Consider the following 14306-nt stretch of genomic DNA (forward strand, 5'->3'; position numbering starts at 1 on the left):
AACTCACAGATGATTATGCAGGCCTTGCAGATAGCGATGCAAAGGAGAAGGCAAAATGTGTGCTAAAAACCTGTCCAACTGCCCCTATCTTCTCAGAGGAGTTTTTCATGCTCTAGGACACAGAAGAGACATAGCTTTTTGAACACTGGCCTTTCTGCACTGCAGAAAGCAACTACCCCAGGTGGCTCAGTGATTTGTTGGGGTTTTTTTCCATTCTCAAAAAGTGGCCTCTACAGGCAAAGACATAGCCTGGGAAATTTTTACATATGCTTTGTTCTCTAAATTAAGGTTGGCTGTAGAACACTCTCTACCTGAAATCCTTGTTAGATTTTAAAAATAGTGTTATTTTAAGCCTAGCTTATAATGTATGACAAACAGGGAAATCATTTTTACCACCACCGTGCTACAGTGATACAACCCAGCCAACACTCCTGCAGGCGGTAAGAAGAGGGTATAAACTTCTGCTCCCCACAGTTCTTCTTAGTGAAACACAAAGTGCATCCAACCATGGGAAACAAAAGAAAAGCTGAGACATGACTGGAAGCTGGCATTGGATCCCTGGGTCAACTCTGTTTTGCAAGTGTCCTGAAGAGCAGCTGCAGAGGTTGGAAATGTAATAGGGACACGTGTGTGCACACAGCGAGCCCTGTGAATCACATCCATCTCCTAGGCTTTCTTGGGCTGTGAATGATTCATACATAAATGAGAAGGAGCAACTTAGGAGGAAGTGGCATATGAAGCTGTCAAAATAAACCACCTTGGGATTTTTTTTTTCCCCAGTTGAATTACTTCTCATATTAAACCTCCTTTCATAAATTAAAAAGAAAAAGTGCTTCAAATGAAAATATTTTCATTCCACTAGAGAATCAAAACTTTCTTGTTTTACTCAGTGCAATTTGTTTAAACAGTTTAGGACATATAGGACATACACTCATCAACAAAAATGCTTATTCTTTGGTTCTGCCTGTTCAAACTGGGCAAATAAGCAGGAGTGAGTTAGTAGGCTGCACCAACTAAGACCATCTTAAAGCAATCTGAACAGACCCTCCATGGGATCTAGCACAAGACCACCAATAACACTTGTCGTGTGTTTGCATTTTTAAACTTTATTCATATTCCCCTTTATGGAAAGTGTCTTTTCTGACCCTGTTGAAAGTGCTGAGGATGAGCTGTAAAATTTATAAAGCCATAACAACCTTTGTGTTCCAAGAGCAAGCCAAACTGAAAAGACTTATTTTATTAATAAGTTTTGTGTCCTAATGAGAACTGAGAAATTTTTGAATAAAGAGTCTATTCAGTGAAAAAAAAACTATCAACTAGATGTCATAATCTGAGGCTAAAATAAACCAGGGAAAATACTTGGGTAAATTGAAGTATTTCATGTTAATATTTTACAAAACATCTTTGTTCTGAAACACAGCTTCTTTTTAACAGACCTCTTACCTCATCAGCCTAGGGAACCCAACCTGAAAATAAAGAGGTTTCAGTTGCAAACAAATAACGTTTGGCTTGGTGCAAAGTGACATACTGGGGATTTTCATTTTGCCAAGGCACAATGACAAATTATCTTTACAAATTGGCTCACAATGACTTTGCCAACACTTTTGTCAGTTAAGATGTCAAACCAAATCTTACTTTTTTGTGCAACGTTTTTGTGCAGCCCAATGTTGCAAGTCTAAAGATCAGAGCATAAATATTGTAATTTAATACTCTTTAGGTTTTGAATGAATATGCACTTCTGCTGGGCTTTTATGTTTTGTTCCATGGTAGTTTCACTAGTCACAATCAGAAATACAACGTTATGTGCTCTGCATATTACCCAGGGAATTGCCTCCGTTTGAACCTGAAATCCCTGAAGTGAAAAAACAAGCACAGTTTTAGGCCATATACTCATGCCACCTCCAGCTCCCAAGAAATGTTATTTACATGCAAATAGTTTGTGTATACAATACCAGACAATAAAGGCTTGTTCACAAAAATGAAAATTCTGTCTCGCTCCACATCCTTGGGCACTCCAGTAATATGCTCCAGGTTCACAATGTATTCCTTGTTCAAGGGAAACAAAACTGTTGTTATCTCTGCAAAGAGCGTAAGCGCATACCAAATATTTGCTGTGAGCATTGTGGATAAAGGAATGTCTTAGAGACGGATTGCAGGGATACAGAGTGAGATGTGGCTCCTCCCTCCCTCCCGTAAAGGCTGTCTCTGATGTGAATTGCAAATGTTATTCATGAAGACAAGAGCTTTTTGTCCACCGGCGCTGTGGGAGTGACAGCCTCAGAGCTCCAGTCCTGGTGGACAGTCTGGTTTAGAGCTTAGCCCTCCAGGGAGATGTCGTAATAAAGAGCTGCATTTAACTATGACTTTAAAGATGCCAATGTTGCCAAGGGTTTTCTGTGACCTAATGAAAAACGCACACGGGGGAAACATGCCATGTATGTAGAATGCAACCCTTCGTGTTGTTGTGAAATAACATTGCCTATAGCAAAAATTTATTCTGCCAAGTTCACAGTGATGACTGTTGATATTAGTTTGCATGGGAATGCTCAAAGGGGAATGTGTTGGCTGGTAACAATATTTAACCAGTAAGCTCAAGAATGCTCAGAGAATGAGTAACTTCTTTCTCATAGACAATATACCAGGAGAGCAGGGAAGCCAAAGGATTCCCTTCCCCAGTGGTTTCGTTCTGTTATGACCTGCTGAAGATACAACAATCTTTGATGGCCCTTTTTAATCCTGTTCCAGTGCATTGGGAGCCATACCAGTTTCATTGGTGTAGGGCTCAGCTGGGTGCTCACAGGGGCAGGCTCAGGTGTCCTTCTGTGGTGGTGTCTTCACAAATGTGCTGAGGATGGTGCAGAACATGGCGAGTCAGTGCCGAGTTTTGCCTCTGGCTGGCAGAGTTCATTGTATCAGACACAGGTGCTTAAATGCAGCTAGATTGCAGCCTGTCTGAGCCATAAAGTGGTGCAGAAGTATTCACAGGGGGTGGACCTCAGCTAAGGAAACCTATTGCCTCTGGACCCTTCATCTAAACAAAAATAATAATAAAAAGCCATAGGAAAGAAGGGGAGAAAAATACAATGACTTGAGGAGATACTTAGCCAGGATGGACCAAGACTGAATAGATATAAATCACCATATGAGTGATCCCCACCTACACCTGGGATTGCAGGAACATGTGGTACAGAAACACTTAAACTGGCTTTTGCAAGAACCAGTTTAGTCTGAGCGCAGTAGTGTTGTCTCTCTTTTTTTTCCTTTAGCTGTTTTAGCCTATCTGCTTACTGTCACAGAAAACCTAAATTCAATTAACTCAGTTAATGATGTTTCTGCATCTTTTTGCAGAGAATGCATTTCTATAGAAATAGGGATGATCCCTATTATTCCCTTTGAGGATGCCTTGCTAAGTGAAAAGTCCAATGCTCAGATAAAAGGGCATCTTTCACTTACCATCATAAACCTGCCATTGGCCCATATTGGGCAAAGTGACTCAAACAACATACTTCCACCTACTGTGCAGGCAAAGTTATTTTTTTTCTTACTTATTTGACCACAGGATTCAATTTCCTAGTGTAAGAAAATGGGAGGGGAATAACTAGGTTTAAGAAATCAGGCAGAGGTGGGGCTCTGAGTCAGTTTATAACATAGTTGCTCACCTGCCTGTGAGACATTTGAACTATTGGTGTCTGGAAGCTGGGAGATATGAAATTGCATTGCCACAGATAAGACAGGACGTGTATGTGACAGCGACCACAATGGAGCAAGATGGCAGTTTGTTTCAGGTAAGAAGGGTGCAGAGCGAAGCAAGGCGTCTGGGATCTCAGCCGGTCGTGCTGTACAAAGTGCAAAGGGGGTACTACTTTCTTGAACTGCCATTGACTATAAATGACTGCTCAGGACGAAGAAAATCAGTGCTTCAAGAATTCATTAAGGAAATGTAAAAAATTATAGCAAACCACAGGAAGGAAATGTAAACTATTTGGGGACTAGGAGTTTATTTGCAAAGGAAGCATTTTGTTTATTTGGGGGTTTTCTTCATTTTAGAACCATGATATATACAAACTTAGAATAAATATTAAATAGCATGGAGATGTGCTTCAAGGTGAAAGATTAATAAGCGGGTGCATTTATTTGAGACAGGTTTGCTGTCCCTTTAACAGCTGGGCCTGAAGCTGCCTTCCCTCCCTGTGTGTCATGCAAAGGGAGGACCTTACCTGGCTGCTAGTCTCTGTTCAGACTTACTGGGGCAAGCATGGCGCAGGCAGCGGTAGTGACAGCGGCACCGGGCACAGCAGGAAACCCCTGCATCTGCTGAGGCTCCACAGCCGGCACCACGGGATCTCCTTCATTGCTGTTCTGCAGTTCTCATTTCCCCATGAGGATTGCTTTTAAGAGACAGGATGGTTTTTCCTGGGATAACATTGGTGCTTCTTGTTGCAGGAGCTGATCACTCAAACCTGTCGGCTGGAAGAAGGAATTATGTATCTGAATCCTAATGGCAAACAGCGGACTCCTGTTACAAAGGTACTGCAAAGGGGAATTTCAAAAGAAAATTTTAAAAGAAACCTTCCTGCTGGGTGGAGCCTGGGTGAGAAGAGATAAGGTTTAGCATCTGCAAAACAGTCTAATTAGCTACCATAACCCATCCAATTCCTGCCATGAAACACCATCCCGCTTATCATTTTGATCACTTCACTTACACAGTCTTGCTTCATGTTAAAGTCCTAGTGCTGTTTTTTTTATCCTTGGCTCATGGGGTATGAGCCCTGTTTTAACAAGACTAATATCTTTAAAAGGATGGGTTGAAATAGGCTTTCTGCTACATATGTATTGCTAAAGCACAAGGGTAATTTTACTGCTGTAAGTGTAGGTAGTAAAAGCTGTGAAATTTTGCCACTTACTCCCTTAAAGAGTTTGGCACAATCTTGAAGTGGATTTTCAACACTCGATTTTCTGGATTAATCCTTCTTCTGGCCCCTACAAAAATAATAGTTTTACAGGAGACTTCAGACATGTTATATGAAATCTTTCCTGTAGGAAATGAGAGGACCAGTTGTGCTGAAAAACACTTTTCGACCTTGTTCTCTCTAGTTCAAGGCCATTTAGTAATAATTAGGAACTCTCCTTTGTTCAGCTAAGCTGCTGAGCAACAAGTGTTGTGCTTACAGTTTAAGGAACAGCCAACCCTTTCTGTTGATTACTTGAACAGAAAACCCAAAGATGAGAAAGTACACCTTAAACCACAGCTCCTTACACTGCAGGGAACATGGCAGGTTCAGAACAACAAACCAGACCTCTCAAATTTTTAGGCAAAACTCACACTGCTGACCAGTTGGCTGTTTGTTATTTATACCTCTGTGATGTCTAAGCCAAGGCTCCCTGGTTGTGACAGGCCACATCCACCTGCCTGAGTACTTTGTTCAGTCTGCATTCCCTCCCTGGAACTTTGGGATCACCTTGAGGGTGACTCCAGGGGACCCAATCTCTGAAACTGGGTTTAGCCCTTCCAGGAAAGTGCCTTCTCCAAAGCCAGCACCAGTTACTGGCTCTGCCGTTACTGAACACTTTCCACCTGCGCCTGCCTCATTTCTGCACCGTAGGAGTTAGGTTTTAGACACAAAGTGCCTTGATGGTCTTATCCACAGCTACTCTTTGGACTTTTATGGACTTACGTGGAAAGGCTGAGGGAGCTGGGTCTGTTTAGTTTGCAGAAGAGGAGACTGAGGGGAGACCTCATTAATGTTTATAAATATTTAAAGGGTGAGTGTCACGAAGATGGAGCCAGGCTCTTCTCGGTGACAAACAATGATAGGACAAGGGGTAATGGGCACAAGCTGGAACACAGGAGGTTCCACTTAAATCTGAGAAGAAACTTCTTCTCAGTGAGGGTGACAGAGCACTGGCCCAGGCTGCCCAGAGAGGTTGTGGAGTCTCCTTCTCTGCAGACATTCAAAACCCGCCTGGACGCCTTCCTGTGTAACCTCATCTGGGTGTTCCTGCTCCGGCAGGGGGATTGGACTGGATGAGCTTTTGAGGCCCCTTCCAATCCTTAACGTTCTGTGATTCTGTGATTTTAGCAGTGATTTGACAGCCTTGATTTGCATATCTGGTCCCCTGCTGTGCAGCTAAACATCATGAATGGTGCTGGTGCCTTTTCCTAGGATGGGGTGTTTTGGTTACCTAGAGACTAATTTTACCTGTTTCTTCATTAGCCTACTTGCTAACTGCCCCCAGTCTACCCAACTTATATTAATTAGCCCCAGTTTTATGCACTTGGGTTAAACATTAGCTGGAACAGGCTGCCCAGGGAGGTCGTGGAGTCACCATCCCTGGATGGATTTAAAGAGCGGGTAGACGAGGTACTTAAGGATATGGTTTAGGGGGTAGACAGGAACGGTTGGACGTGATGATCTCAGAGGGCTTTTCCAACCGAGTGATTCTGTGATTAGGAGAGACATCATGTGGATATATATTCCATCGAGCCTATGAATACTGATTCATTTCACTTTTTACAGATGGCATCATGGAACATTATTAACACAATATTAAACCATACTGTTTTGCTCAGGCAGGCCAACTAGAGCAGAAGTCCTGCTCTCCTTTCCCACACTACCTGTGTCATGCATCCTTCCCACTGGGACTAATGAGGACAGTGTCACGCTGATGCTACATCAGGACTGGCAATGGACCTTCTACACTAATTTTGCAGTATATGTAGAGTGAGCAGGCAGCGTTACTACCTGTCTGTGGCCCTCTAGTTGCACAAAATGCCTTATGGATCAAAATGTTCCAGCTGATTTATGTTCCAACATATTGTGTCTTTTCCCCCTTTCCGGGACTGTAGAAGCTGGGTGGAAATAGAGATTAATGGTATTTATTTGTTCATTTTTATGGTAAAAGAAGAAGGGTTATAGACTCATGTTTGGGCTCCAGCATGAGACCAGAACTGCAATATGAGAGGCTAAGAAGTCAGGCATGAGATCTTAATGTCACAGATGTGGGGTAACATGAAAGAGGGAAGCCAGGGGGAACAACTAAATGTTCCTTATCAAGCGTAAAACACTGGGATTGCACTTCTTATGCAAAACAGTGCAAGAAACTTGACACAAAGAGTTTACATAATTCAAAACTAGTTACAAATTTCTCACAAGAAAAAGTCAGAGGTGAGCTCAGCTCGAGAGAGGCAGTTATGTCCTGGTAAATGAGAAATGCATGCATAGTGAGTAGCATAGTGGAAGTGCAAAGCAGCGATCCCTTCCTCTGACAGTAAAAGCAGCATGGAGATCTGAGGTCAGCAATTCACTCTGGGGAGTACAGTATGTTTAAAAGAGCAGGAATATGAGAAAATCATATCCCGTAGCCTAGGATACTGAACATCTCTAATGACTGGATAGGAGACGATTCTCGCTATTATAATTCTATCACTTGCAAAAAGCCTAAAGCAGTTTCTCACTCTCTACCTTGGATATTTAACAAGTAAATCTTCTCCCAAGCTAAGTCTGATTCTTACCGCAGCTAGATTTTAGTTAGAAAGCACATAAATTCTCTATAATAATACAAATCCACATGTGTTATAAAAATAGAGAAGTTTTTTCAGTCTAGTACGTGATTTAAATATTAGTAGGAAAATAAGTGTATCAGCCATTTCATAGTCAAATAGAAAAATCTGACTAAGTTGTTCACTATTTGTGTATTTCTCTCTCTTGATTATTTCTACTTTCTCAATATGTTATCTAGCTCGAGCATTCATTCCTATCTTTTCTATGTTTTGGGTTTTTTTCCCTGCAGATAGAATCATTTCCATGTTACTTACTGACTGTAAGAGTCATAAGAGCAAGAAATATCCACCAGGCAGATGTCTGTAAGTATCTGTAGTGCTCTGTACGGTCCCCTTAACCTCGATGGAGGGGTGACCATGATCCAAGAAAAAGTGCTTTCTGTATTTCTTCTATGGGTGGAGAAAGTCCTCTCACTGTCATGCTGGTTCCAGCAATGAACATGGTGTGTTGCTCTTCTTTGCACCAGCCCTGCTCTGTGCAGAGGTAACTCTATAATGTCACAGCTACACCTACTGCACATACTTCTCCACATACCGAAAGTGAGCAGGGAAAGCTCTGCAGTCTGGCAAAGATCTCATGCGTTTTCCTCTGGAGTATGTTTATGCAACAAAGGACACAAACTGGTAGGGATAATGGAGCAAATACGGAAAGTGGAGTAGCCTTATCTCAAATTTAGTTTGTAATCAAAGCTTTCTCAATGCTAAGTAATCCAAATTACCATACACCTATTCCCTGGCGTACCAGCTTTCACAGATAAAACCTCTTTAAGTGTTGTTACATTTTGCAGGTACAGTTCTCATGGCCCGCAGCTGGAATTTAATAGATTATAACTTATGCAGAAATCAAGACACTTTTTATTTTTCCTATGTTTTGAGCTTTTTTTGAAGTGTTCTGTCTGGCTGAAATAGAAACTCTGTTTCTTTAACCCTTGCACATATAGGGTGCTGTAGTTGTCCCAGATTATTTTATCCTGGAATAAACTGATTGCTTGATGACATAGGAGGAGAAACCCTTTTGTTTTTAATGCATTTATTAGATCTCTAATCACATTTATTCAAAGAAGAATTATGTCCCTCTTCTTTTTTCTCCATTCCTATTAGTTAAATTGTAGTGCTTATGTTGGACAAATCACACATCATAGCATCTCTCCTTGAAAGCAAAGCTTCACCCTGTTCAATTCCTTCTTTCTTCTAGAGTAAATGCTCATTTTGTACATGTTTGTGTTTTTTAACATACAGTAAGCCAGACTGATTGCTATGTGAGCCTGTGGCTGCCAACTGCTTCACCAGACAGATTTCAGACTAAAGCCATTCAAAACTGCAAAGACCCAGTCTGGAATGAAACCTTCTACTTCAGGATCCAGAGTCAAGTCAAGGTACTGAGCTGGGACTTCCCTGTTAATCATTACCTAGGGAGCAACTGCCAGGTTTTACCCCTTTGTGAAGAGGACATAAGTAAATTTCTATTAGAGACAAGGAAAGATGCAGAAAAATGTGAAAGCAACACATATCCTTATGATTATTTTTCATGCCATGAAAGAAAAGTATTTCTCTCAGTCACGGGTAGAATATGACCTTTGTAATGCCTGTGATTTCCTCTCAATCCTCCTCATAGGCAGATGCCTACATTGGGTTGATTTCCCCTCCACCTCTTTGCTCTTTTTCTTTACATCCTCCCACTTCTCACAACAGCTGACTTGATCAGCTGTTCCCAGAACCTCCTGTTTTGAATGAAAACCAACACATTTCTTACTTGCTTCCCCTCCCAGAACTTGCTGGAGCTGGCGCTCTATGACAAGGACGTGGTTACTCAAGATGACCACCTTTTCACAGTGTACTTCGATATAGCCAAACTTTCCCTGGGAGAGCAAGTCTTCATGCACTTCAAGTGCAATTCACAGGTGAGGTCTGAAATAAGAAATGGAACAGGTTGGCAAGAACGTGTTTGCTTTTCTGTACAAAATACTATTTGCAAAATCTTTCTTTTTGTCCTTCCTGTGTACGGACTGCCCGGCCACATAAAAGGGAGTTGATTTTCACGCTGGTATGGGAAAGCCTTTTCACACCTGGATCTGTAGGCACACTGAAGGGTTTGGTGTTGGCCACAGAGGCTCAAGAACTTCAGGTGTCTTTGTAAAATTGTCACTTTGCTGAGCCTGCTCCCCTCAAGGACTGAGGAGTGTGTCCATGCCAGTAAATGATGCTTTTTGTTATAACTTGTTGCTTAACCTAGCATAGGAAGTAATAACTCTGTGATCAGAATCAGGTGTCAAACCAGACTAGTTGCTAATGATGGACTGTGGCATGGGTGTTTAAATAAGGTGTCTAAGCCATGCCACACAGCTTGGCAACAAGAAATATTCCTGTTTAGAACATCCAGGGAGACTCTGAAAGTCACACATCCCACCTCCCGGTACGTTCTATCCCTCCCTCTTCTTTTCCAGTTCCCTCCCGTTCTCTTGTCCATCAGTCATACACCTTTCAGTTGATTAATGACCTTACCTACACACACCCAAACTCCACTCTGCAGTTTATTCTCTTTAAATGCCTTATTTGACAATTTCTTTCTCTGCAAAATAGCAGAGGAGCAGTGTGTGGACTTCCACTAGCCCTTGGTTAAACAGGAACATTCAGCTAGTTGTAACCAGGCGTTTGACAATTTCTTTCTCCGCAAAATAGCAGAGGAGCAGTGTGTGGACCCCCACTAGCCCTTGGTGAAACAGGAACATTCAGCTAGTTGTAACCAGGCTCATTACTGTCTGGGTGGTTACAGCTGCCGTATCCAAGCCTTTCATTACTGCATTTGCACAGCTACAGTAGTCACAGCTCATGCTTTTCAGGCCTTCATAATTTTTTTTGTCCTACATTAATAACTTTTTGGTGTCTTTAATGCAATAGGTAATTTGAGCAACTAAGTAAACTACAGCGTGATCTCACTTCTCTGTTCACCATCCCTTCTGTCTCCACCTTTGTTTTTCCCTCTCCTGTGCTTTCTTCCACCTAGAATTTGTACTCTTCTCCATCACTGCACAGACTGGGCCTTAACGTCAGATTTACCTCTGCCCTAATGCCCTCAACACTGCCAAAAAAAGTGGTTGTCCTCTCCCACATCTGTTTCACATGTCACCATTTTCCCTCCTTGCACTAAAAGGCTTTGGCTGATCCCCTAGCAGACCCTCTTTTTCCTGGCAGACTCAGTATGAGACAGCATCTCTGCCTGGGTCTGTCCCTTGTGTCTCTGCAGAAACAGGCAAGCCAATTACTTTTTTTGTTAAAAACTCCAATCACAGCCATCCAGAAACTTCCTATCGATAAAGAATCTTGAGGATTATGACACACAGATGTGAGGTGGTGGGTGCCTCTATTTTAAATGTTCCACTAGTCACTAATAGTGTATGTGTACCTATATTGTGAGAGTGAGAACTTGCGTTATGAGAACTGTCAGTATGCTGGTGTCAAAAACATTTTCCTTTCTTTATTTTCCCAGAGACAAGAGGAACTAGAGGTGGGATTTGCATTGGAAAATATGTGAGTAAACACAAAATACACCATAATCTGCAGCAAAAAGAAACAGCAATTCAGAGGCATGAAATAATCTAGTCTAATTGTCCAGAGTCATCCTTGATGATGCTGATGATGAACACGGTTTCCTGAGGAATCTGTGCTATGAGCTGCGTGACAAATTGGTGCATGCCAGGATGACCTCCTGCGAACTTCAGATAGGCAGGGAGAACACCCTAAAACCTTTTAATTGACTAGTGTAATGAATACTATTTAAGACCAGAGTACTAGGACCGCTCTTTTGTTACGTGTTTATCCTTGAGATGAGCAGGGGGGTTCTCCCCTCTTCAAAGCACAACATGGAGTAACGCTCTGGATTTGTGATCTAGAGCCCTTTCTGTCCCATCCTCCAACAAACCACAGTTTTTAAAAAACTGGATTCTGTGAAACCACCTATAATCTCAGTTTGGGGTTCAGCATAAAATCACTATGGTTTGGCCCCGCAGTACCTTTTATTTTTTGCTGAGCTCTAGGACTGGGTGAGCCAGTAGGATGACGGTCATGCCCTGACAGAGTAGAGTGAGGAAATTTGTACCACGAGTCTCCTGGGACTTTTCTTTCAAATCCAGCAGCTAAAAATAAGCAAGGGGGAAATCAGGAGAAGGGTGTGGCTCATGAATTATACTGTAATTATACTGAGTTATTAAAAACGTATTTTTCTTTCTGCTTCACAGTTCAGGCCCTCCTGAAACCATCATTACTAATGGAGTACTAGTGGTGAGTGTTATGTTTTGTCATTTTTCTTGTCCTGTTGTCACACTTGTTTCCTTTGACTCACAGTCATCAGGCCACTATACCCTTTGACTGAGCAAAGCCAGCACTGAAATGCTGTGATTTCCCACTTCATCATCTGCCCCACAACACATCCTCATGGATGGAACCTGTGGAGAGGCTGCAGCTGGAAGAGCAGGAAGATCCCCATGCTAGCATCTCTCTGGTGCTGCAAGACAACAGATGGAAGAGGTTTAGGTCTGAGACATTGGTGGAGCAGTGAACTCTCCCTTGGACACCACTCCTCTCAAATTCCTGTATTGCCAAAGCGACAAGATTTGTCCCATCCCAGGCACACATAATTTCCAGCATTCATAACTGTTTTATACACATGGACTGCCTGACCATGCCATTTGCTCATTTATTAGCTCTGTTTCCTCAGTATTTTTGGTCTAAATTGGTTCTTTGCATCCCTGGCGGGATCCTGTGAGTGCTCTTTTTCACTCTGCCTTTACCTTCTCCCTTCTGCAAGCCCTTGTTCCTCCACAGCGCCACTGTCATGACTGTTTCTGGTTTCCCAGAGAGTCTTCCTGTTCTGGCCAGCATCTGAAATTGAGGCCGTGGTTGAAAGAAAATGTTTTTCTTGGGACAAAGTGCACTGCCTGTATAGCATTCGTATCATCAACAGTAGAAGCTTAGACTAGGAAACAGAATATCAGACTGGAAATTTTCCTGCTCTAAGATATTGTATTGCTCATGTCTCTTACAGTCTCGCAAAATCTGCTGCTTGGAAGTCCGGGTGGTTGAAAAGAAGAAGAATAAAAAGGAGAAAAAATCTGTATCAAGTGAGGTTATTTCTCCATCAGCTGTTTTTAAATCATAACATGCTAATATTATGAAGGCAATTGGCTTAATTGGCTTAATGTAAGATTGAAAAATTCACTCCCAAATACGAGAATAGCCTTGTGATAGATTCTGTAAGAACCGTTGTTTCCAACATTGATGAGAAAACTGCTCTGTGTCTGCTTTTGTGTCCCTTCTTAGAGAAAGAATTCTCCTTTAAAGTGCAAGGCTCTTACGAAGGCACCCAAGACATTATGCTGGGATCTGATCTGGTCTTCAGCTCCTCCTCTCCTGCCAAATTCCACTATGCCAGATACAAGCATCCAACGCTTGATGTTACCCTACCAGGGAAGAAACCAGCTCCCTCCTTTGTATGTTATAACTGGACTTTATAAAACATAATAGTGGCATGTAAAGTATCGCGCACCATAAAAAATAACATTCGTTTGCATTGTGGAAAGAGAGTAACATTCCATACAATGTATATTCAGATATATTTGTGTTTTCTCAGCTCTCCCGTGTGTATAATACAAACTCAGGCTCTCCAAACGTGGAACTTCATTCCCTTCCAAATGGAAAAAGCATGACTTTAGCAGAGGTGAGTGCCTGCTCTTTCATGGGAGAGGTTGAGGAACCTGAGTGTGGAATTCTGCATCCTTCTGATGGTTACCAGGGTTCTTTCTGATGATGAAAGCCTGCAGACAAAAATGCCACAATCTAACAGTGGTGGGTCTTTAGGTGGTAAGGCCAGGTTGTGCCTTGTTCTGTTTGAATGGGTATGGGAATATGGAGGATCTTTGTTACGCCATCCTGATTTTATATCATGCTAAATTTTGAGGCTCTGCTTTTCCCTTTCTTACACACCAGTGGGGCATCTGAACTAACTGAGGTAGTGCTGATGCTGACCATGCTTTGCAAAACACTTGAAAACACTGTGAAATACTGAACAATTTCCCCGACAATAGATCACTGCAGTCAACTTGTATATGCTGCTGGTTTATTCAGGGTTCCCAATCTGTACTTGCATCGCTAGGATGGCACAAGTTAAAATTCCTCCTGGGGCTGCAGGGAAGGAGCTCTAAAGCAGGTGATCATGCTTACACTGTTTGCATTCTTGCTTTCCAGGGTAAAGGATTTGATTTATATGCCAAGGCAGAAGACTGGTAAGAGACTTGGCCACTCTCAGAGGCTAACTTGTCCTTAGCTGAATTCGTCTCACTCTTTGCTCTTTGCTGGGGATGAGAACTCACAGTAGGACAGTAGGTTGTGCGACCAATTGATGGAGAACTCACATGGGCTGAGAGCAAACTGCAGTGTAAAATTAACAACACATGTAGATAATCCATAGTAAGACATGAGTAATAAAAAAGACGCATAAAATAGAAGAAATAATATTAGTAGCCCGTTAGCTTTGCACAGCTATGTCAGTTTTATGCTCAGTGCAGTCTTTAACCTTTTCTTTAACACTGAGTAAGAGTGCAGATGATCACTTGGTACTTCTGATCATGAAGCAGGTTAATGTAGCTGCCTACTTCAAGACAAATGTGAGAAATTTTTCCTACAGCTCTCCGTGCAGGCTGAAGTATGAGAGAATCCAGACAGCAGATGTCTCAGAAATTATCTGCAGGAA

General features: G+C 42.1%; 2 protein-coding genes across 2 annotated transcripts in view; both read left to right on the forward strand.

The window, feature by feature from the left end:
- Nucleotides 1-66, forward strand: part of LOC104544274 (cytosolic phospholipase A2 epsilon-like) — a 25089-nt gene extending 25023 nt beyond the window's left edge. Inside the window, exon 20 of the mRNA XM_010189094.1 lies at nt 1-66. This exon is cut by the window's left edge and continues 170 nt beyond it. Coding sequence (XP_010187396.1) covers nt 1-66 — 66 coding nt within the window.
- Nucleotides 67-3758: 3692 nt separating this feature from the next.
- LOC104544275 (cytosolic phospholipase A2 epsilon-like) overlaps nt 3759-14306 on the forward strand; it is a 25310-nt gene continuing 14762 nt past the window's right edge. Inside the window, exons 1-11 of the mRNA XM_010189096.1 lie at nt 3759-3785; nt 4444-4527; nt 7236-7291; nt 7803-7864; nt 8801-8937; nt 9331-9462; nt 11049-11089; nt 11797-11839; nt 12603-12678; nt 12878-13047; nt 13802-13839. Coding sequence (XP_010187398.1) covers nt 3759-3785; nt 4444-4527; nt 7236-7291; nt 7803-7864; nt 8801-8937; nt 9331-9462; nt 11049-11089; nt 11797-11839; nt 12603-12678; nt 12878-13047; nt 13802-13839 — 866 coding nt within the window. The remainder of the gene's footprint in view (nt 3786-4443; nt 4528-7235; nt 7292-7802; nt 7865-8800; nt 8938-9330; nt 9463-11048; nt 11090-11796; nt 11840-12602; nt 12679-12877; nt 13048-13801; nt 13840-14306) is intronic.

The sequence above is a fragment of the Mesitornis unicolor genome, unplaced genomic scaffold (assembly GCF_000695765.1).
Source record: "Mesitornis unicolor isolate BGI_N332 unplaced genomic scaffold, ASM69576v1 scaffold4507, whole genome shotgun sequence".
NCBI classification, from domain to species: domain Eukaryota; kingdom Metazoa; phylum Chordata; class Aves; order Mesitornithiformes; family Mesitornithidae; genus Mesitornis; species Mesitornis unicolor.